Below are 24,172 nucleotides of genomic sequence, written 5' to 3'. Positions count from 1 at the left end.
TTTCTTTCGATATCTTACAACACAAATCACAACACAAACACAAAAAAAATCTTGAAGTTCAAAGTAGCGAGGTCCCATATCGAGTGCAATCGTCAGCTCTACTGCGCTTCATGGAGCTGCCTCGTTTGGGTAATTGCACCGTGCTTAACGTTCATTTTACGAGACTATAAGCACCTGTGTTCTCTCAAAGATTTGTCTGTAGAAGATTTGCATTTGTACTTCTGCTGGCTGATAATTGAAAACTAGTGTAGAAACCTACCAAGGATGAACCAAAATGGTGGGGACGTTGCAGGTTTATGAACATGTTTTCAGCGCCGCAGAAACGTTTATATATGCCATTTTTTGCCATTTTTCAAATCATAGTCCACAAAGACATTCACATCTATGTAGACAGTTAAAAAAATTATATGAGACAACTTGATAACGTTCTTCAGCATTGAAGGAACAAGTTTGTGAGAAACTGCAACTAATATCTCTCGATGATTGTTTTTGGAACTTTTTGCGATCACTTGTATTTTAAGAATTGTGCAACTGTATTTGGCCATATAGTTGGCTTAGAATGCGTTCATCCAGGGGAAGGTGAATTATTGGAGCAATGCAGAGAGAAAAAGAACCGTCCATGCCAAGCAACAGGGTAGGTTGGTAGATATGACGCTGCTGAAGCTCATCTGTTTGATACTGTTAAACACTTTCACTAGACAGCATTTGTTACAGTACCACATAAGGAATGATTGTTTTTGATTGATCTGCTTGAATTGTATCCGAGACTGTTCTTGATCTTTCTTTATTATTTCTAATTATTTCTTTGTTTATTTCAGCGTTATCTCCTTCGCCAAAACCTTGAAATTCAAAGCCATCGGTGAATTATCCTCCCAAACGCCTCACCACGTTACCGAGGGCATTGAAATGATAAGGGATAAAGTGTCTGGCGTTAGTCATTCCGCTCTGGATATGCCACCACGCGCATTTCGGTCCTGAATCGGTTGAGGTTTACGAACGTGTAGTTGGCCTAAACAATGACTTGCGTGGGCTAGCTGATGTGTCAAGTCAATGTTTTTATCTTCGCAGACAGATCCGATACCAGTCCATCGGCCCCGAAGGGATGAAAGGCTTGATGGGCATTGGAGTGGAATCGAACCTCCGATCAATCATTCTGCAACCGCAGCAGAACTTCCTACCGATTGAGGTGCACCGCCCCGATGGCACGATACGCAAACTCAAAGGATAGCTAGTGACTGGTGGTTACTTCATTTCCTAAATCTGGTAACGCAATAGATCACCACGTACCACAACTATGACTCACAAGGATTTTTAAATGGGACCTGATGTTCTCCCTGAGTAGGTGTTTTTTTTTCAACGTGACAAACATATAAGACCTTGACTACAGTTTATTCTTTCGGACATAACATCGATAGAACTCTTTGCTCTGAAAAAAAGCACTCCATTAACCTTTATTCACAGGCGCAGTAAAGTTGCTGGACGCAACGACGGGATAATGAAATCAATCGCAAGATGAAGCATATAACCGCACAGGATTATGAGCCCGTTCCGTCATCTTTGCGCTCGAGCTTAGATGATCCATGACAACTAAAAATAAGAAAGGGAATTTCTATTCTGTATTCTTCAGTGAGGCGAAGAAACTCTGCGTAGGTATAGTGGATGTTCCTGAACAATCACACAGATACATTTACACTGAGTATTCTAATCATTAGAAACCTAATACAAGCTTCAATATTATGCATGACATAGTTAGGTCGAAATCACCGGGACCTTGATGCAGTTGCGTAACCGATGAGACCATCGCTAGCTTAAAGGTATCACCCCACGAATCTGAGGTGGTACGGATTTTAGGTGGAGTATTCGTATACGGGATAATAGACTATGGAGAGAAGACTGATTCCGGAGCGGAGCGCGCCAGTCTTGTGCACGCGCCGCATCTTCTGAACCATTTTTTACGGCAATTAGGAAGAAATGAACGGAATCACCCCCCTCTCCATAATCTACTGTCCCGTATAACAATACTCCACCTGAAATCCGTACTACCTCAGATTCGTGAGGTGATGCCTTTAAGCTGCAGCTATGTCCAGTTGCGCATCCAAAAGGGATTAATCAACGTCAAGTATTTTGTCACTGTTTATCCTTAAACGGTATTTGTAAGCATTGTAGTGGCGAGTTTGACCACGCTGCTTTATCGACCACCGTTTGATCTACTGTGATTGCGCGCAAAAATGTTCTTGAAACCCCGTCTATAGTTGTGTGTAAGACGCACTATTTGTTTTTGTAATCACTGCACAAGAATCCTCGAAAGGATTACTTACGAAAGAAATACTTCTTTCTAATTTCCGTTTTGTAAGAATTCCCATCGCCTGGCAGTATTCTGTTTTCTGCTCGTTATTGTGATGATGCGATGTTGACTGTTTCGTTTATGATCGCGGGTTTTGCACAACACATATAAAACTGATTACAGTTTCCAGATTACAGTAAGTATTACTGCATATAAACTTATGTACTTCTGGACCATAGCATTAAACAATGTGCAAAGACTAGTTTGCAATGACAAGTCGAAAGAAATTTCTAACAATGTTTTTCGTTTCTGAAACAAGAAGACTAAACAGTGTGCAAAGTTTTGGTTTAAAACAACTCAGAAGTAAACAGTCAGTGTGACTGGAACTTTCATTTTGATTCCTGAAAGTCGGTGTCCTCAATATGGTTCCTAATTTCTTTTTAGAAAGATAATGTAGATCGGATTTTAACTGATTTCCTTGAGCTGTGGCCAAGATTGGTATCGATCTTTATTAAACAGCGGCTAACAGCCATGGCTTCGTCAGAGCCTGGAAACTCAAAGCCATGGCTTTGAGTTTCCAGGCTCTGACGAAGGCGATATCGCCGAGACGTTAGCCGCTGTTTAATAAAGATCGATACCAATCTTGGCTACAGCTCAAGGAAATCAGTTAAAACTACGTTTCAACATGCCGAGATTCAAAGACAGTCGAACATGGGCAATAGATCGGATTTGTGATCTTTAAAATCTAGACGCTTTCATTCTTGAAATCTTTTTTTGATTTGACTATGCTATGATGCATCAAGGTTGAGTTTTCATATATTTCTCATTTCTCTTTGCAGTTTTATTTATTAAACGTATATTACATGTAATTGATACAAAGTGAGGAGAATTTTCTGCTATTAGAATGAAATTCGCGGGAAAAAAAAGTCTGACTGCTGCATTCTTACAGCTGGATGTTTTCTACTCTTTCTCCAGCTAGCTTATTTGTTCTCCCAGTGGCCGAACTGTGAAGATTGCGACTTAAAAAATGGTATTCATGAAGGAAGAGAAAACGTTGGCGGCCTTCCCGTCGTAATAGCGAAAGTCCCCGAACTATGAACACGGTCAAACATTGTCAAACATGCAAGTCGGCACTACCACACCATTCCGAAGAGATAATGCGGCAGGAGAAAAATAATGTAGGGTTATGTGAACATACTTTTCCTTCAATTCTTCCCGATACTGTTTCGTCAAAAATCTAGTCCTGTAATTACAGTACGTTCTAATCGAGCTGATCAGACCGACTCGATTGCTCAATTCAGAATCAATTGCTTCGCACTCGGCTTGCCAGACAACTTTGTAGTCTCAACTATAAGATCTTAGTTCGATTTAAGCGGTATGTAAGCGATTGCGCGACCGCTCCAGAAAACTACCTTGCTGTTCTTCACCAACCCAAGGCTATTGCCTGAAGCGATTAATCCTATGACGAATTTCTTCCGTGGACATCTGTACGAACGTGAGCTATCTTATTAAGAAATCTCTGCTGAGGGCACATAATTTCTGGACCGTCTAGCCGGAATAAAGCTACAGGTGAGTTTAATTTCCCATAAAATGGAATGTAATATCTTTTAGGGGTTTTTATTTCTCTTCTCACAGTCCTTTCTATTGTTCTTTCACTTCTCAAAACTTTAGGATGGGTTATCTTATTGTCCAAAAATAATTCCCTGTGTTTTCTGTTTTCAGAAAACTGTATTCTGCTGATGTGGTGTGGGCTGTACTAATGAATTTCATTTGAATGGTATTTGGTGTAAAAGACACTATTGTAGGATCGAAGCGACATGAAACACCTACGCAATTGCGTACGCGACTTATCTCGAGGGGCTTCAGTGGAGCGTAGCGGCTAAGAGCGCGATGAAACCTTTGCTGGCACCACAAATCGCTGCAGTTCACGACGGCCCCAACTCGGTTCCAACTGCTGCCACCACCACGCCGTTTCGAACGCGTACGCAAATGCACAGCAAATACACTCGTGATTCATGTTGTTTTGACCCGACTATTATTCTATCGTAACGTATATGGAGCATTTAGTATCACCAAATGCACCGCATGGACTAATCATCGACTGACGTTTTATGTTAGTTTCAGTTTGATTTCACAATCGCATCAAGGATAAAAGATAAAGTGAACCTCGTTAACGAGTACCTATGCGATTCGCCCACGCGTTCAAACTCAAATCAGAGTCACAGTTCTTGACTAGTGAAGCCAGCGTAAAATGACGAGCATGCATACCACAAAGTTCCAAGTATCACATGAAAGGTAAGCCTTAAAAAGAGCATTGAAGTGGTACTTGAAATCAGAATCATCCTCTAATCTCATAGAAAGCTCTCATTCTAGTGAAGTTATTAGTGGCGGTGTTCCTTACTGTATTACTGAATGAATTTTCAAAGGCATTTTGTGATAATTGAGGTCAGTTAATTCTATTCGTTGCATTCTCTTGGAAAAAAATTGATGCAGCCTTCTTCCACAGTCATTATTAATAAACGACTGTTAGCTTTTACCCGGACCCAGTCCATCTTTTCAGTGTCAATTCTGGGAAGCATCTTTGTTTCGAGTTATTAGACTACTAAGTATTATAATTTCTGATACAATTTGCTATATTTCATCTGCAAACTGTTTCTTCTCATACGCTTGGTTTTCAGTCACTAGTATATCCTCTATCGGTATCGATGCCATGTTTCCAATGTTCATTTGTAATTCGCATTCGCAACCTGTAATTTCTCTCTTTGTTGCAGTCCGGAGATTTGCGATCAAAGAACAACCGAAGAACAACCGAACCGATGCCAGGTCATGAGCCAGAGACGGGAACAAGTGGTAGTCGGACGAAGCAATGTTCGCACAGTACGGTGAACGAGGAAGGATGGTTCAGTTGAGAATGTGCAGCTTCATCTGAGTCAATTTCGCGCACTTTCATGCAAGAGGACTTTCATGCCTTTCTAGTGTATTTCTGTAACCTTTTCACCCAACCGCTCCAGCTCCTTGCGGTACTTCTCAGCATTGATGAAAGAACCAGAAGCTCCCATTGAATTACTCCCTTAACCTTCCACCAATAATACGACATGATTTTCTTGGACTCGGGCCTAACCGCTGAGACTTCCTTCTGTTCCTGTTTGAGCCACTGGTGCTTGTAGTTGATATAAATCCACTTCTCAAGGAGAGTGATGCTGATGTCAGACTTCATCCACGGTTGGTGAACGGTCAGAGCGTGAAGAATCCAGATTGTGTATCTCCACGCGGATCCTAGCGAATGAACATGGTTCTTTAAAGTGGTTTGCTTGCATTCGAGTTTGGAGTTCTTCAGTCAAACACCGGATTGTCTAACGAGATTTCTGTTATGAGGTGCACCTTGCAAAGAGAATTTTTGAGACGTGATCCGGTTGGACCATTTGTGCATCGTAATGTGAGAGAACGTCCCCATCACCTCTCACCACACGAAATTCGTAAAGAACGATTGATCTCAGATCTTTATGACATTCAAAAATAACACCGCTATCACCGCCATAAGCAGAGCGTTAAAGATTGAATATGGAGTACTTGAGATAGATTTATAATTTATAGTACTGAGCTAACATGTCAACTAGATGAAATCCTAGAGCTAAGTCTCTAAAGCGTGACAGAAATTAGTTGTCTGCCTACTTTTCTCTCTCAGCTTCACTTATTTTATTCTATTTTTATTTTCTTTCATCTGTTTTTCTTTTGGTATCCCTTCTTCTTTTTTCAGTTCGTGTAACCTGTTTCCTTTTCCATGATGATTTTGCATGTGGGTCCCCTTCTTTACCGAAAAATTTCCGGAGGAAGTGGAGGGGAGGGGGAGTTAAAATGATTGAAATGTGACTTTTTCACGCTCGAGGCAAAACAAATCAGATTTTGCACATCGTTTTAACTTCAGCCGCTTATTCTTGACAGCCGAAGGCAGAACGTTTCAGGCGAAGCCTGAATTAAAGTTCTCTTCTGTAGTTCACTCTCTATTTTTATTTTCCTTCGCAACCTTTTCTCACTGTTGTTCAATAAAATGCAATTTATGGTTGAATACAAATCTGTTGTTGTTACTACAATACACATTCTGTGGCGAATTAACATATGTTCTAAATAGTTTCCTTTTTTGGTGCGTTCACTGGGATACTGGATATAGGGACCAGAAACGCCCTTAATATTAGGGTGTTCGGAAAGTATCTGCCGAAAATTTCGCAATAGCGCAGATTTTTTGAGATGTTCTGGAAGTTCCCGTTTTAAATAAATTATACAAGGACACTACCACTTGTATACACATAACATATCTGGCTCCCTCTTCCTTGCCTATTTCGCCCTACATTGGCCGACCCATATTCGACACTTACTCCTTTACGAGTTCGAATCTGGCCATCCCGCTGCTGGAGCCCATCGAAACTTAAGTCAAGTATTCGGCACTGAAGCCCCTTCTGAGCGGTCTGTGCGCGCTTGGTTGCAGCGCTTCGAAGCCGGAAACAAGAAACTCGAAGATGAACCTCACTCTGGTCGACCCACTGCAATATCGTTCGACGAACCGAAGAATCTGGAGGAGCAGCATCTATGTGAAGGTGTGCGGTATTTTGCTGCCAATCTCGGCTGTTCGCTGTCCACAGTGAGCAATGGACTGCGATCTCTCGGAATGGTGAAAAATCTCGGTCAGTGGCTCCCACATGCATTGAGCGACGGCAAACGCCAAAGACGTCTGGACATCTGCACTCAGCTGCTCTCCAGAACCCACAGAATCGACTGGCTGGACATCACTGTCACTGGAGATGAAAAATGGGTCCTCTACGTCAACCACACCCACAAACATCCGTGGCGAAGAAATGCCGGATCGCTGAGCGTCTGGTGGGGAGTTTAAGGAATTTCGAACTGCTGCAGGACAACGTGACAGTTACTGCCGAGGTCTACTGAGCTCAACCGCAAATACTGGGCGACAAGATCCGCAAGGAGCACCCGAAGCTCGATAACGCGCGCGAAGAAGACTTCTCAGAAAATTCTGGAGCTCGGATGGGAAGTTCCCCCCCCCCCCCCCCCCCCCCCCCCCCCCCGGGGCCCACCCCCCCCCTTCCCCCCCCCTCCCCCCCCCCCGGAAAAAAAACCCTCGGTTTTTTGTGCCCACCTCGAAAATGACCTTCGGCATTTCGTCGCTTCCATGTCGCCGGAGGTCTACGCCAAAGGAAGCTGTGATCTTGTGAGACGTTGGCAGAAGGTTGTCGATGTTGACGGAGATTATTTCGTCGAATAATAAAATGTTGTTAAAAAGTTGTGTTGTCTTGGAATTTTGCCGTATTTCGGCAGATATTTTCCGAACACCCTAATAGGTCAGGGTGATAGTTTACAAGTCGTTTAAAGATGTTCTCTGGTGAACAAACATCCTTCTCCTTTAATTTTTGATTCGAAACTTCTAACATACCGTCTGTCCCTAATCTGTAGTCTGTTATCGAACAACTCTCTATCTACAATGATATACTCCAAACTTAGCCAAGCCATCCAGGAAAGTTGACACTTTTTTGATCTGCTTTTTGAATTTTTTTTTAGATTTAAACTTGATGTGCCGTTTTATCGACAGAGAACTCTCACAGCATTATCTTTACTTTTGTTCTTTTTTTCTTTTATCGATCTTGTGAAATGAGAATCTTCGGTAAGCAGATGCCAGTTAAAACTGTTAACACTTCTCAATGCTAATGTAAATTACTAAGAGTTACGTTGCAGAACCGGCAGGAGTAGTACTTTTGTAAATTGTTCTTTGCGTCTTTGTGATTGAATGGATTTTATTTTTTGCCTTTATTATCTTGCATAAGTATTATTTAATGAAAATAAAACAATTTTTCGTAGAACTTCCTCGTAATTTCCAATGTAATCTCATCGTAATCTCATGCGAACATAAGATTTGCGTTGGCGAATCTGTCAGAAAGATTACTTTTTGAGGTGTTCTGTAGTGTCTGATGAGGTTAACGATGACTGCATTGCGTCGACATTTCATGTTTCCGGCGCAGATCCTGCCTAAATGTGTTAATTCGCATGATTTTGCAAACAACTTTATTTTTTTTCCTTTTGACAATAACGAAGCTACAGGTCGATATTGTTGGCAAAAGAATTCGCTAAATGTATTGGGTCTTCCAGAAAAGTGCAGCAGGCGCTCGCAGCAAACAAAACCTTACAGGCACACTTGCTAATGAGAGAAGTGCTGGTACTGGAAATAGGGATAGGGAAATATTGGTTTCCTATCCTCCTTCAAGAAATTTTTCAAGACCTTTTCAAACTATCCCGATCGAAACATTTTCCAGGAATTTCGGAAAATTTATTTCACGTTTCCGTCAACACGTACATTTGGGACAGGACGAACCTTCTATCATACATTCTATTATACGTATTCTTCATCTTACATTTACGTTTAATTCCCAACAACTCATACCAATTCTAATCGAGGCGTGTAAACATTACTATGTAGTAATTGATAGTCAACAACTTAACCTCGTTGACGACCTTCAGCTGAGCGGCATCGCTTTCCTCTAATGTCAACAGTAAATTTCTGACACTAACGACAACACGGTTGAATTCGCTAAGAAGAGCTAAATCGTCAGTTTGGTGATTCATCGACAAGAATTTGCTGCTAAATTTTCCGCTCAACCTTGACTTTATGGGAGAAACGGATTTTAGGATGAGCTCTCCTCCTAACATTGTGAGGTTTCGCAACGTTAAGATTTACTCAGGCTCGAAATAACAATCCCATTGACAAATCTCATATTCTCTTGTCTTTGTACCTGGATATTGAATGCATGGAATAAGCTAGAAATGTGCTGTGAATTCGTTCGTCAGGTGGAACTTTTTTCTTGACTGACATTTTGACCTACTGTGCCGGCTCATGACTCAAGTTTACTGAAGATAATTCTCTAATGGGAGCAATCAAAAACAGTCAATCCTTATGAGATACTGTTATAAATACAATCCAGTGAATGTGTTCAGTTTTATCAAACAGAGGAGCTTGCACAGCCTCAAATCCACCACAGTGAACGTCACATGTTGGTTGACACTGGCACTTACTTTCTCTTTGCCTTCTTCCAATAACGCTCATCTGGATGAACACATTTGTGGCCAACTATATGACCAAATACAGTTGCACATTCTCAAAATACAAGTGATCGCAAAAAAAGTTCCAAGAACAATCATCGAGAGATCTTAGTTGCCAAAACATTCCTCCACAAACTTGTTCATCTAACACTAAAGAACGTTGGTAATTTGGTCTTATCTAGTTGTCTAGAATTGTCTGCATAGATGTAATTATCTTTGTGTATTGTGACTTGGGAAAAATTACAAAATTCGCATATATAAACGTCCCTACGGCGCTTAAAACATGTTTAATAACTCCGAACGTCCGCGCCACTTCATTCTTGGTAAGTTTCTATACCAATTTTTATTTATCAGGCAGTACTTCTACTGACAAATCAGAACATAGATGCTTTTAGTCTCGTAAAAAGAATGTTAAGCCTGGTGCAATTACACAAAAGAGGTAGCTCTGAGAGATGCAGTGGAGCTAACGATTGCCCTCGACATGGGACCCTTGTTAGCTCCACTGCGCTGTTTCGAGCGCGGCGGCTTACCAGCTGCACCGGGCTAAAATTTGTTTCGACGCGACTTTATCGCTTTTGTACTTTGTCAAACCATCAGATCACTTTCACACTGATTTCATATAAACATTCAAGAATGCTCTTTTTTTCTGCAAAGAAGACAACTAAATTACTAAATAATCCGAATGAAGTTAGATTTGTGAAAAACTTTACACTCTTAGAATTTTTTGGAAACTTCATTCATTTTCATGTCTGGCACTTTATTTAGTAGGCATTGCTGTATAGTATTGAAGGTAAATAACCTTAGTGAATAACTACTGAAGAAAAAAAGCAATTCCTCGTCCAACTATCTTCATGTATTTTAGAAATGAAGTTGCTTCCGCTCCTAATCTTATTCACAGCAATTTTATTCCCAAGTGTTGGGTCTGTTGCTGGCTTCAAAGCATCAGAGTGAGTTTCTTGTCATTGTAAAAAAGAAGTCTTTTTTCTTTTTGCAAAAGTTTCTACACTTCGAATAACTACAGGAAAAAACGTATCAAACGCCAGTATTACGGATACAGCTATCCGTCTTATCCGACTTACGGGTACAGCTACCCATCTTACGGATACAGATATCCATCTTATGGATACGGCTATCCATCTTACGGATACGGCAATCCTTTTCAATCCGGCTTAAATCTGTTGCGAGTAGCTACGATGTTCATCCCATCTGGTCGATGGTGGAATCGTAATCAGAATGGTTGATAATGAATGCTATTGGATGTTCGAAGCTGATGTTAGATTTGCTGATATATGAATTCCCGATCATTTATCAAAGCAATAAAGTTATTTCCTAGTTCAAAACAAAGGTTAGAATAGCAAAACCTGTTCAAACTACTCACATTGCCACCAAGCGCAGAGAAGGAAGTTTGTCACTAAGCTGAGGTTTCGAACTGATCGTCGCCGTCAAAACTAGAAATTCTCCTCCGTGTTCTAGACCGTCGTGTGCCGCCGTCACGCTGTTAATTTTCAACGTTACCTCACGTTTTCTGGCGATGCTGCCTGTGGTAATGCTAAACAAAATCTTGAAACAACGATTATTTCAGAGGGCTTCGTGAGCGTTATCCTGAGGATCACTTCGTTTATGTGGTCTGGAGCTCACTTATAGATAAAACAGGAAACTACTTTCTATGGATTCATCCATGTTAAATCCTATCGGCTTTCCGCGAAATCCTAGAAGGAACCGAAAGTTGCTCTTACTCTAACATTGCATTGCGCATTTTACATTCCAAATTTCGGCCCAACTCCCTCCTGCAGTCTTCTCCGACACCTGATTTTCTGCGTGACTGTGCTGAACATCCAATAATCTTGAACCAAACATCACACTGGTGGACTTTCGAGATAGAGTGCACGATTAAGTGCGCGAGACACCATTCGAGCGAAGCGAAAAGCAACGCTTTTAACACTGCTGTTGTGAGCGAATGAGCGGTGATGACAGATAAAAAAAAAGCAAGCACGAAGTGGAATACTGCCTGCAGCAAAAACCCACTTTCTCCTTTTGTATCGCACAGAGTTGGAGCGAATTTGACATTTAGGGGCAATCAGCTGTCGGTTGGCTGAGAAAAGTGGGAAGTTATTCGTGGACAGCATTGACTCTTTTCCAAGCTTATCCAGTAATGCATAACGACCGCTTTCCAACCAACGTGACGGCATTACGAAAAACTAAGATTATTCATTCCCGTTAACATTTAGCAGTGTTACAGACGCCCACATTTGAAGGAAGAACCAGTTACTAGCACACCTCGGCGCAAGTTAAATGAGCAACTTGTGCTTTCTGTGCTATTTGGCAAACTCATCCTGTCTCTCACGTACACCTTAATTTAACAGAGTTTTTTTTCTTTTTTTTTCGATGTCTTTAGTATTTGCAGTGTAATATAAGTTTGCTCCTTTTTCCCATAGCTTTTCTTAGTAATCAAAGTTTGTGCCGAGTTGTGAGGGAAGAACAGAAAAACAATTGAAGTACTAAAAAAAATCCTGATCAAAATACAGGTAAGACCATTTACTTGATTGAAGGCTATAGCGGCGCCGCACAAGACTGGCGCGCTCCAATCGAACCTCTAGTACAAAATGGTGCGCCAAAACGAATGAAGCCGTATCTTCCGGGCCGTTTTTTACGGCAATTAGGAAGAAATGGACGGAATCACCCCTCTCTCTGTAGTCTCCCATCCTGTATACGAATACTCCACCTGAAATCTGCACCACCACAGATTCATGGGGTGATGCCTTTAAGTACTGGTGTGTGGATAACGTTAAAGAACTGCATGGGACAATATTGTAATAATAATATATAATATTGTTCCACCTGCAGTTCCTCTTTAAGAACAATCTTTAATCATCATTTAATCAATCATGACAATCTTTAAGAACGCGGTGGTTCACCAACCCCGCTAGTCGGTGAAACTGGTCAGTTGTTTTCCTTTTAAGGTCTTGCGTGGTGTACTTGGAACAATATCGAGGGTTGGCGAGGAGAGAGGAGAAGTTTGATGGGATATGCATGGTATCAATGACCTCGAACCATTTTCAGGCCTTTGAAAAAGACGAGTCTGTCGAAACGTCAGGCCAATAAAAAAGTTTCACCTAAACTTCGTTGGCATAACAAGAAAACATAAATACACTAGTAATGCAGACATTTAAAACAGAAAATGGGCTACACTCACCGTCAAACCGCGTAAGGCATTGGTCAGACCACACCAATCTATGGAACGTTAATTGATTGTCGAGGTCGAAAACATTAACCGACGAGGATTTTCTGTGACTGTGATAACGAATTTCCAATCATGCGTAATAAAACGAGAATGGGAGGATTTAAAAGAAGGAAAAAGGGCTCCTAAGAAATTGCGGGCGAATCCCTACCTCCACCGAGAACGTAAAGCTATTTTCAGCGCTTTGCGCCGTAACATATGAACAAGGAAGGAAAGTATGCAAGAGGCAGCGCGAAATGTGCACCCAGCTGCAAGCAACGCGTCAGCAGACTGTAGCGTAAAATTGCCCGTGTTGCTTTGCGATATCCAGTGTTAACCATCAATCATTGCGCTCAGCAAATCAGTGCGTCATGTAGCTCTGATTCCACTAGCGGCCCTGCAAGTGATTGCGACGCGTCACGCAGCAAGCTATTAGGCTTGGAGCACAGACCAGTGAGAGGGATGAGTCGAGGAAAAAAACGAAAAGAACATGAACAGAGGAAAAACTAAACGTTAACGAGCATCAAGCATGTTTCGTTGCTGCAACACTTTCTCGCCCCTTTTATGCACCACATTTGTCGTACCCCGGGTCCGCTCCGAAGAGGAGCAGCGGGCATCGGTGGGGGGACCCAGGGCCGACTGCCCGGATCCGGAGGGGCCCTGCGCTGGGCTAGCCACCGGATGGCGGCCTAGCCCCTCCGAACCCTGCGGGCTCGATCCGAGGGTCCCTTCCCCCCTGCCCCGACTCCCCCTTTGGGGGCCTCAGGGCTGCCCCCTTGATCCCACGCCCCAATATGTTTTCTAGGGTGCAATGCGGTTAAGAGGGTTTTACGAATAGAGTTTATCCTTAAGACATCAATACACGACACGGCACGCACAAATATACACGACATAAGGTGGATCAATAAAGGGGCCAGTCATGGCTAGATGGTTAAGTGGTTCTCGGCGGCAGATGGATTAGGGTTGCGGTTCGGACCCCGTGGGCAGCCAGCCAGGGATAGGGTTGTTGCGGTGGCGTGGCGGTGCGGCTATCGAACGAGGCTAAATATAACGTCACGCAACGCGACACCACGAAAAATGCGGATACGAGACTGGACCGAAATCGGGAGAGTGACGAAAGAAAGACCGGAACCCCGACTGCTCGGTGCCAGCCCTTATATATGGCGGCCGCGTGGGAGCGCTACCGTAATACATTGCCATTGGCAATGTTTCCCACGCGGCGCGCGAGAACTGCGGCCGGCTGGCTGGGAAAGTCGTGCCTGGCACGACAACATTGGTATAGCTTTACGACGGCACTGCTGCCGTCGTGATTCTTGTCGTCTGCCGGTTTGGCGCATGCGGCTCTCAGTGCGATTTGCGCCGCATTTGAAGAGAACTATGAAAGCATCTGGCCAACACATGTTCGACTTCGACTGTGTCTAGCGTATCCATTGTATGTCTTTTTGAGGATAAACACGACAGAAACAAAACCATTGGTGAGTTCTTTTTCCAGCCGTTCTAACCAAAATTAAAATTGGTTTGCTGACGATCTTTTTGTATAGCAGTTTTTACAACCAGGGCACATTTGCACGTTTATCCAGTTGGAAGATTTTTTTGGTCAAGGTCTTATGACTCTTTTGAAGATAGTAGTTATATTAACTTTTGGAAGATGCGATGAGCCAGTCTTCTCTATGATGGCTGGTCATATGACGATCATTACTGGGACTGAGATCTTTATCCTTAAAGGTATCACCCCACGAATCTGGTTTGGTACGGATTTCCGGTGGAGTATTCGCATATGGGATAGTAGATTATTGAGAGAAAGGTGATTTCGTTTCATTTCTTCCTAATTGCCGTAGAAAACGGCTAGGAAGATATGGCTTCGAGCGTTCCGGTGCGCTATTTTCTACGAGGAATTCGATTGGAGCGCGCCAGCTTTGTTTGCCCCGCATCTTCCAGGGTGTTTTTTTACGGCAATTAGGAAGAAATGAACGGAAACCCCTCTCCATAACCTACTATCCCGTATACGAATACTCCACCTGAAATGTGTACCACCTCAGATTCATGATGCCTTTGAGTGTCGCATGCGTCAGACCTACAGGAGAAACGAGAAGAATTACGCGCGATACGGTAGCACCTGATGTCGCAGAGCTACACCAGTATGGTGCATAAAAAGGAGGGGAGAGAAAGTGCTGCTGCAACCAAACATGCCTGATGCTCATTTACGCCTAGTTTTTCCGTTGTTCGTGTTCTTTTCTCAATTCATACCTCACCTGCTGTGCGCTTCGCGGGCAATTCGCACGTGACATTCAGTGTGCGGACATACCTTTCGCGTCGTTTGCTGTGAAGTGCACACTTGTCTTTGCCACTTTCATATCCCTGATCATATGGAACGACGCGGTGCGCTTAGGACAGCTTTACCTTCTCAGTGGAGGTATAGATTTGCCTGCAATCTCTTAACAGCCCTTTTTCCTTTTTTAAATTCGCTCATTCTCGTTTAATTGTGCATGATTGGAAGTACATACTTCATAGATTGGTGAAGTGTGACCGATGCAATTTCACGGTTTGGGAGTGGCTGTAATTTGAGCCCATTTTCTGACTTAGATGTCTGTATGACTATTATTGTGATATGTAGCCTTCAAGTAGATGCCTTTACTTGTACCTTGATCAAAACTTTTTTGATACTTCAGTTGTTTCTCTGTTCTTCTTTCATCTCTTTGGAGAAATTTCAAACTTTGATTACTGAGAGAAAAAGCATAGCAAAAAGAAGCAAACATATATTACACTGCATATATACCTGGGACATCAAGAAAAAAAATCTCGGATAAATTAAGGAGTACGCGAGAAACAGGATGAGTTTGCCAATGGGGCCGAAAACGGAAGTTGGTCATTTAACTTGCGCTGGAGTGTGCTAGTTAGTGGTTTTTTCTCCTTTGAATGCGGGGGTGTGTAACATTGCTGATTGTTTGCGGGAATACAAATCTTATTTCTTCGTAATGCCGTCACCTTGAGTAGGAAGTAGGCGCTACGTACTATTGGATAACCTCGAAAATCCGTTAATTCGTCAACGATCTGTCTATTGCTAGGCACTCTACTACAAATTAATGCCAATTGAGGCTTCATGGTGTTTGTGTATATTCGTGACCAACATCTGTCACCATGCCTTATCGAGCAACGATTTCGATTAGAGAATCACACGCTACGTACAGTGAACACAATTTCAAAGGAGCTAAGGCTGTCCACGATTAAGTTCCCACTTTCCTCAGCAAACCGACAGTTGATTACTACTAATTTTCAAGTTTGGTCAAATTATGTGTATTACAAAAGGAGAAACTCGATGGTTGCCCTGGGAATGTTTCGCATCGTGCTAGCTTTGTCTCCTTTCTCTTCATTGTTCATTCGCTCACAACAATACTGTTTCTAAAACGTTTCTTCTTCCCTTTTCTACAATGTTGTTTCGCAAACTTAGTCGTGCACTCTATCTCGAAAGTCCGCCAATGTCATTTATGGTGTAAGACCATGCGAAGTAGAGCATGAGCATTCGAAAATTAGGTGTGGGAGTACAGAGTCGGAGGGACACAAACTGAAATTTGCATTACAAAATGCGGTTTACTAATTTAGAGTTAGAGTTGGTCTGATCCGTTTTGGGTTATCGCAGAAAGCTGATAGGATTTAATTTGGATGAATCCATAGAAAGTAGTTTCTTGTTTTATCTACAAGTATGCGAGCTACGGAACACATAAATAAAGTGGTGTCTCGGAATGTTCACCGCCTCTCAAATAAAAATTGAAAGCCCTCTCAAATAATCGTTATTTTAAAATTGTGTTCACCAATGCAAACGAAAAAGTGATGGTGGTGACACATAACTACATGATGACGGTGCTTGACGGTTTAGAATATGAAAGGCAATTTTTAGCTCCAAAAGCGCCGACCGTTTCGAAATATTAGCTTAGTGACAAACTTTTGTTTGTGCGCTTGTAGGCAATGTGAATAGTTTGAACAGGTTTTGCTACTCCAACCTTTGTTTTGAACTAGGAAATAACTTTATTGCTTCGATAAATGATCAGAAATTCATATATCAGTAGATCTAACAGCAGCTTCGAACATCCAATAGCATCCACTATCAACCATTCTGATTACGATTCCACCATCCACCAGATGGGATGAACATCGAAGCTGCTCGCCTTGCCAAACCGAGTGGATTGATGCCAGATTGATAAGATGGATAGTTGTATCCGTAAAACTGATAAGATGGATAGCTGTATCCGTAGTACTGGCGTTTGATGCGTTGTTTCCTATATTTGTAGTTATTCTTAGCGTGGAAAATTTGGCAAAAAGAATGAGGACATTTCTCCTTTTTTTACAATCACAAGAAGCTTACTCTGATCCTTTCAAGCCAGCAACAGACCCAACACTTAGGAATAAAACTGCAGTGAATAAGATCAGGAGTGCAAGCAATTTCATTTCTGAAATGAACGAAGATAGACAAGGAAATTGTTTTTTTTACGGTTTACCGCCTCATAGTGGAGTGGAGGTAGGTGACTCTGGGCGTCGACTGCAATGCACAGGTGAGGCTTGTCCTCCGGCAGGGTCTCCCAAGCTGAGAAGGAGTTCGACACATGCGATATTCCTACTTCTCGGAATCGGAAGCCTAACTAACAGTAATCCACTGCTAAGATACACCACCGTCTCAAAATGTCGCAAGGTGGATCCCCTGATCGATATGGGTTGGGCGACGACCTGTGATGAAAGTTAAGCTCGCCGTGGCAGGACTGGTAAATTTGGGGAAAAATCTTTTTGCCACTCCAGCATATTCACTACCTCAGCACCCTACACACTAGGCCCTGCCGTCTCAGAGGTCGGACGATATGACCAGCGACCGGTAAGAGTCGATCAGATCTCGGGTTGTTCAGGAAGTCTTTGATTCTGGATCGCCCTCTGCACCAAAACCTATCAGCATGATAAACTGCTACTCATCAACACCAGCAGCTGATGATTGCGAATTGTACGCGTTTTACGAGGAGCTGAAGGAAGTGATCCAACGAGAAGTCCTACAAATTCGTTGTCGAAGACTTCAACGCAAAACTAGGAAAGACTACAGATAAGGAATGCAAGATCGGAAGATTTGGACTAGGAGACCGGAATGAAAATGGAAACTGTCTCGCCGAGCTGTTGTCCGCCGCTCGCCTCTTTCGTGTTAATTCTCTTTTCATGAAGAAAAATCATCGTCGGTGGACATGGAAATCGCCCAACAGCGCGACTCGTGCGAAGATCGACTTCATACTCACCAACAGGAGGTGGTTTGACGTCTCGTTAGTACCATCGTTTTGTAGTGGCTCTGATCACCGTCTCTGATCAGTGCGAAAATACGACTTAGCCACACGATGGAAAGGAACATCTGCTCTCGACAACGAAGGAGAAAAGAATTCGTCTACGACGATTGTGTACTCGAGCGCTCCTTGTACTAGCACAGACTAGCACATTCAGGAGGACCCAAACCTGGACTACGAGATGCTGCTCAGAGGATTATGAGCCTGTGCTGAACGGTCGTGGAAGCCGCTTACGACAAACTTGGATCGAATTTGAAGACCATCAAGGAATTGTTGGGAAGAAGAAGGACTTTGAGGCTTGATCCGAATGCATCGCACATATTGCGGTTAATAGCAAACACTAGCTGCAGAAAAGCGTTGCAAAAGGATCTTTCGAAATACAAGCAGAAGAAGATTCAGGAAGGAGCACAAAGAAGAACGAGTCTGAAGAAGTGCCGCAGGGATCTCCGCGAATATAACATTCCGCTAGCAGCCTTGCTTAGCGGAAACGGGACTTGCATCTCTTTTCGTCGTGAGATGGAAATCATTACGGAGAGGTTCTACTGGACCCTTTTCCGTTTATTAACGCCTGTGTCAAGCTCTATCATCCTCACTGGTGAAGCTCCACCACGGATTCTCCCTTCAAAAGTACGAGTCGCTATAAAGAACATGAAACCTGGCACAGCTCCCGGACCTGATTTTATATCAGCAGACTTTCTAATAGTGCCAGTGTTAGCTAGTGGCCATCCACTTCATGTAACCTTAGCGGCGCGCATGACGTCCTACCTTCAGAAAGAAAGGATCCCAGACCAGTGGGAGCTCGCGAACCGTTCTTATCCATAACAAAGGTGGCGGACCTTCGGAACTACCACCCGATATTCTTGATCCTTGTTGAGTATGTTATACAAAGTATTCACTAAGATCATCCCCTATCTAGGACGATAGATGAAGCCTAGCCTCAAAAGCAAGTTGGATTCCGTCAGGGGTTCAGCTGCTTGGCTGTATGAGAGAACATTAGCCCATTGCTGCCATTGATGCACCACTAGGATACAGCTTTTTTCGCCGAAGCTGTTCACTGCTGTGTTGCAATGGATAATGAAATCATTTTCTTGGGAAGAAAGGGGCATGCGTGTTGATGGAAAATTCCTCTCTATCGTTTTGCGGACGATCGTTGTCTTCTCGAGAAGTAGAAACGACGATCAAGGAACTTAACGAAGCAGGGAAGAGAATAAGATTGCGAATACACAGAAGGAAGACACGGTTCATAAAGAACCCCCATTGTCAGAGCGAAAGAGTACAACTTGAAGGATCCCAAATCGTGGAAACTTCGTCATACATATACCTCACACGTTCGATGAATATGGAAAACGACTTGTAGGAAGAACTGAATAGAAGGATGAGAGCAGCGTGGGGAACTTTCGCACCTATCAGGGAAGCTACGGAACAACTGACGGGCCATCTGCTTGACTCGAGAGTTCTTCCAGCCCTCTGTTACGCAGCGGAGACGTGAACAGACACCCGTGCCACGTTTAGGAAACTACTCACTACCCACAGAACCCTTGAGAGATGTCTTCTGAAGTTTAACCGCTGCACACAACACCTAGCCAGTCTTCGCAGCTCCATGTAAGAGGAATGTTCTGTCTTCGCGACCCAGCGGAATATATATATATATATATATATATATATATATATATATATATATATATATATATATATATATATATATAAATATATATATATATATATATATATAGAAAGCAAAGCAGATGGGCTGGTCACATTATGAAAAGAATCGACGATAGATGAACTAAAATAACGCTAAAGTGGATCCCAAGAGATACTAAACGCCCTCGAGAGAGACCGGCGACGACATGGGGTGAGACGTTCTCTCCAAGAATCGACCAGATTCGTGGGGTGTGTCTCGTACGTCCTACGTTATCCTACGTGTCTCGCAACACTTAGTAATTTTGTTTTCCTTCTTGCAGAAAAACAAAAACAAAAATTAACATTCCTAAATGCTTATATGAGGTCAATATTGAAATGATCTTCTTGGGAAAAAAGTGAGGCCGAAACGTGTTGAAACATGCTGCAGCCGGTAAGCCGCCGCCCGAAGCGGCGCAGCAGAGCAAGTGATGGTCCCAGATCGAGTATAATCGCTAGCTCCACCGCGCCTCATAGAGCTCACTCGTTTATGCAATTGCAGCAGGCTTGAGATCATTTTTACAAGACTATAAGCACCTATGTTCTGGCATAGATTTTCTATAGCATTACTGCCTGATAATTGAAGGTTTTTTCGGATACCTACCAAGGATGGACTGAAATGGTGCAGAGATTCACAGATAATGAACAAGTTTTCAGCGCAGCTGGGGCGTTTATATGTGCCATTTTTGTCGTTTTTCAAGTCACAATACACCAAGATAATTACGTCTATGTGGACAATTCTAGACAACTAGATAAAACCAAATTACCAACGTTCTTTAGTGTTGGATGAACAAGTTTCTGGAAGACTGTTTTGGCAACTAAGATCTCTCGATGATTGTTTTTGGAACTTCTTTTGTGATCACTTGCATCTTATGAAGGTGATCATACTGCATTTGATCATATAGTCGGCTGCGGATGTGTCCATCCACTTCAGCGTGACTGGAGCGCAAAGCAGAGAGAAAAAGAGAAGTGTACGTGCCAAGCAGTAAGGAACCTGCACTTTGGTAGATTTACCGCTGTGCGAGCTCCTCTGATACAGCTGAACACATTCATCGGACTGCATTTATAACAGTGCCTCATAAAGATTGAGTGCTTTTAATTGATTTGGTTGAGCTGTAGCCGAGACTCTTATCGATCTTTATTGTTCTTCATTTTTCTGCATTAAATTCTGCGTTATAGCCTCGGTCAAAGCTTTAAAATCCAAAGCCCTCGATGACTTATCCTCACAACAGCCTCACCACGTTAGCGATAGCTGAAATGATAAACGATAAATGATAAAGTGTCTGCCGTTAATCAATCCGCTCGTGATGCACCACTACGGTGATTCTAATTCGTTGCCGGCCGCATGTCATTGTATGTCATTATTCTATGAATCGTTTGAAGTTTACGAACGTGTAGTCGGCCTATACAATGACATGCGTGGGCTAGCCAATGTGTCAAGTCAGTATTTTTATCCTCCCAGACAAATCTGCCACCAGTTTATCGATTCTATAGGGATGAAAGGCTTAGTGGGCGCTAAGGCGGAATCGAGCCTTCGATCGATAATGCTGCAGTCACAGCGAAACCTCTTACCGACTGAGTTGCACCGCTCCATTGAAGCGATAGGCAAACTCAAAGGATACCTAGCGATAGTGGTTACTACATTTGCTAAATCTGGTGACGTAACAAATCAACATGACCATATTTATTACTCACGAGTGCTTTTACAAGGAAGCTGATGACCAAATTTATTGTTTACTTACTTGGCAAACACCTATGATGTTGACAAATGTTTATTCTTTCGGACGTAACATCGAACGGATCCTTTGTTCTGATATTTAGCACTCCATTAACATTTACTCACACGTGCAGTGAAGTAAAGTTAGAGGACGCAACGACGGGATATCATTCGCAAGATGAAGCATATAACCGCACAGGATTATGAGCCCAACTCGTCATCTTCGCGCTCGAGCTTAGATGATCCATGACAACTTAAAATTTAGAATTTAAAAAAAAAAATAAAAATTTAAATCAAAGAAAAGGAATTTTCTTTCTGTATTCTCGAATAAGGCGAAGAAACTGTGCGTAGGTATAGTGGATATGCCTGAACAGTCACATAGATAGATTTATACTGAACACTTCAATCATCAAAAACCTCTTAAATGCATGTCTTTAATTATATGTGTGGTACAGTTCTATCAGATCAAAACTACCTGAAGCTTGATACAGTTGCGTAAGGCTGGAACCTTCATCACCATAATGCGCACTGGAGCGATAATTGGTGAGTCCCCCTTCGACGCCAACCGCTACGCTCTTTACTGTTGTTAACAATAACAGGGTTGTGGGCTAGTATACATTGTTAAGAAATTCGACAGTTTCTGCATGTTCAATGGTTCGAAACAAGGTCCCGGTCAAACAAGTCCTTCCTCATTTCGGGGTGAGAAAATTGTTACCAAACTTCTCTGGGACGATGAAAACGCTGACTGAATGCACTGGTGAGCCACCACTGCAGAAATCGTCCAAGCTTTCATAAATGTTTAATCATCTTAAAGGAATCACCCAACGAATCTGAGGTGATACGGATTTCAGGTGGAGTATTCGTATACGGGATCTTAGACTATGGAGAGAAGGGTGATTCCGTCCATTTCTTCCTAATTGCCTTTAAAAACGGCCCGGAAGATGCGGTGCGTGCACAAGGCTGGCGCGCTCCAGTCGAACTCCTTCCGTAGAAAATAGTGCGGCGGAACGCTCGAAGCCGTATCTTCCGGGCCGTTTTTTGCGGCAATTAGGAAGAAATTATCGGAATCACTCTCCATAATCTACTATCCCGTACATGAATACTCCACCTGAAATCCGTACAACCTCAGATTCGTGGAGTGATGCCTTTAAGCTGCAGTGATGTCCATTTGCGCATCCCAAAGGGACTAATCAACGTCAAGCACTTTGTCATTGTTTATCCTTCAACGTTCTTTGTAAGGACTGTAGTGACGAGTTTGGCCACGCTGCTTTATCGACCACCGTTTGATCTACTGTGATTGCGCGTGAAAATGTTCTTGAAACCCCGTCTATAGCTATGTGTAAGACGCACTATTTGTTTTTGTAACCGCTGCGCCAAAGTTTTTGAAAGGATTCAGAGCCAAAACTCATCTTCTTTCTTTTTCCGCTTTGTTTTGTTCTGTTTTCTGTTTTCTGCTCGTTACTGTGATGGTGCAAAGTTGACTCTTTCATTTATGATCGCACATTGATTTTGCACAACACATACAAAACACTGATAACAGTTTCCAAGTTGTAAATATTACTGCACATCGACTTGTGTACTTCTTAACAATAACGCTGTACAATGTGCAAAGAATAGTTTGCAATGACAAGTTGAAAGTTGCAAATTCTAACAATGTTTTTCGTTTCTAAAACAAGAAGACTCAGCAGTGTGTAAAATTCTGGTTTAGAACTCTGAAGTAAACAGTTAGTTTGACTGAAGCTTTCATTTTGATTCCTGAAAGTTGATGTTCCCAATGTGGATCCTGATTTCCTTCAAGAAAGATAATGTAGACCGGACTTGTGACTTTTAAAATCTAGACGAACCTTTGTTCATTCTTGAAATCTTTGTTTGACTTGACTATGCTATGATGCATCAAGGTTGAGTTTCTACATATTTCTCATTTCTTTTTCCAGATTTAGTTGTTTAGTGTATATTAAATCTAATTGGTTCACAGTGAGAATCATAGGCGCGATAGGGAGAAGCCGGACCCTCCTCAGGTGAAGGAGGTTTAGCTCATGGGGTGTAGCTCAAGTGAAGGGGATCCTTTCGCCAATCGTCCAAAAGTGAAGGGGATAATTTTGTCAACCATTTAAAAGTGAATGAGGTCCCTTCCCCAACCGCACAAAAGTGAAAGGGGTCAGTGTACCGGCTCCGACTATCGTATCTATGGTGAGGATTTGTTCATAATGGAATTAAATTAGCGGGAAGAAAAGTTTGGTAGCTGCATTCTCATAATTGGATTTCTTCTACTCTTTTCCTAGTGAAGCTGTTTGTTCTCCCAGTCGGTGAACTGTTAAGGTTGCTGGGAACTTTCCAGCTTTCTCGCTAAGAGAATGAATTGGCGACGTAAAAATAGTTTTCCTGAAACAAGAGGAAACGTTGGCGGCATTTTCGTCGTAAGAACGGAAGGGTTTCCATTTACCCGAATTATGTGCAGAGGAAGAAACTGCGCTTCTTTTTGCTCTCGGTTTTTCATAAGTGGGCAACATTTCTTTTTACTGTTTTTCTGTTACTGTTCCAGCGCATAGCAACCCATATGTGCTGAGAAAGAAGAAGATGTGGCATTAAAGACATTTTGCACTCACCATCTCGACTCCACGCGTCGACTGCGGCTCGTCATTCTTTATAGGACGCACATGGAAGTATTGCATTGCAGCTCGTCAACATTATTAGGATTTATTGCCACTTCTGAAAAATGTATATCCTACACTACAACGCCATTTCGGTGAGAGGATGCAGTGAAACACAAATAATGTGATTAAAGTATGGCTATGTGGACATACTTTTCTCTCAACTTTCAACATGAAGATTTTATTCAATTAGCATAATTGAGGGCACATAATTTC

At 42.5% G+C, this 24,172-nt stretch overlaps 2 protein-coding genes across 5 annotated transcripts; one reads left to right on the top strand and one right to left on the bottom strand.

The window, feature by feature from the left end:
- Nucleotides 1-110: 110 nt before the first annotated feature.
- RB195_020448 (uncharacterized protein) lies at nt 111-10,623 on the top strand (the record flags this gene model as incomplete). Of its 3 annotated transcripts, XM_064188742.1 has the most annotated exons (6): nt 111-129; nt 574-634; nt 819-971; nt 1,069-1,186; nt 5,056-5,183; nt 6,713-7,169. In XM_064188742.1, the coding sequence occupies 6 exons, from the start codon at nt 111-113 to the stop codon at nt 7,167-7,169; spliced, it is 936 nt and encodes a 311-aa protein (XP_064044623.1). The 3 variants fall into 3 exon arrangements, with proteins under 3 accessions (XP_064044623.1, XP_064044622.1, XP_013296433.2); XM_064188741.1 differs by lacking the exons at nt 111-129; nt 574-634; nt 819-971; nt 1,069-1,186; nt 6,713-7,169 and adding exons at nt 4,536-4,579; nt 4,711-4,729; nt 10,245-10,329; nt 10,404-10,623 and having other exon boundaries at nt 5,056-5,188; XM_013440979.2 differs by lacking the exons at nt 111-129; nt 574-634; nt 819-971; ... (1 more) ...; nt 5,056-5,183; nt 6,713-7,169 and adding exons at nt 9,666-9,705; nt 10,245-10,329; nt 10,404-10,623.
- Nucleotides 10,624-16,701: 6,078 nt separating this feature from the next.
- RB195_020447 (uncharacterized protein) lies at nt 16,702-23,977 on the bottom strand (the record flags this gene model as incomplete). Of its 2 annotated transcripts, XM_064188740.1 has the most annotated exons (4): nt 16,702-16,873; nt 16,960-17,044; nt 20,193-20,202; nt 23,912-23,977. In XM_064188740.1, 4 exons carry the CDS (start codon nt 23,975-23,977, stop codon nt 16,702-16,704), a joined length of 333 nt encoding a protein of 110 aa, XP_064044621.1. The 2 variants fall into 2 exon arrangements, with proteins under 2 accessions (XP_064044621.1, XP_013296434.2); XM_013440980.2 differs by lacking the exons at nt 20,193-20,202; nt 23,912-23,977 and having other exon boundaries at nt 16,960-17,042.
- Nucleotides 23,978-24,172: the final 195 nt, after the last annotated feature.

This window comes from Necator americanus, chromosome II (genome assembly GCF_031761385.1).
Source record: "Necator americanus strain Aroian chromosome II, whole genome shotgun sequence".
Taxonomy (NCBI): domain Eukaryota; kingdom Metazoa; phylum Nematoda; class Chromadorea; order Rhabditida; family Ancylostomatidae; genus Necator; species Necator americanus.
Note: the sequence above shows the minus strand (reverse complement) of the source record. Positions and strands in the feature narration are given on the sequence as shown.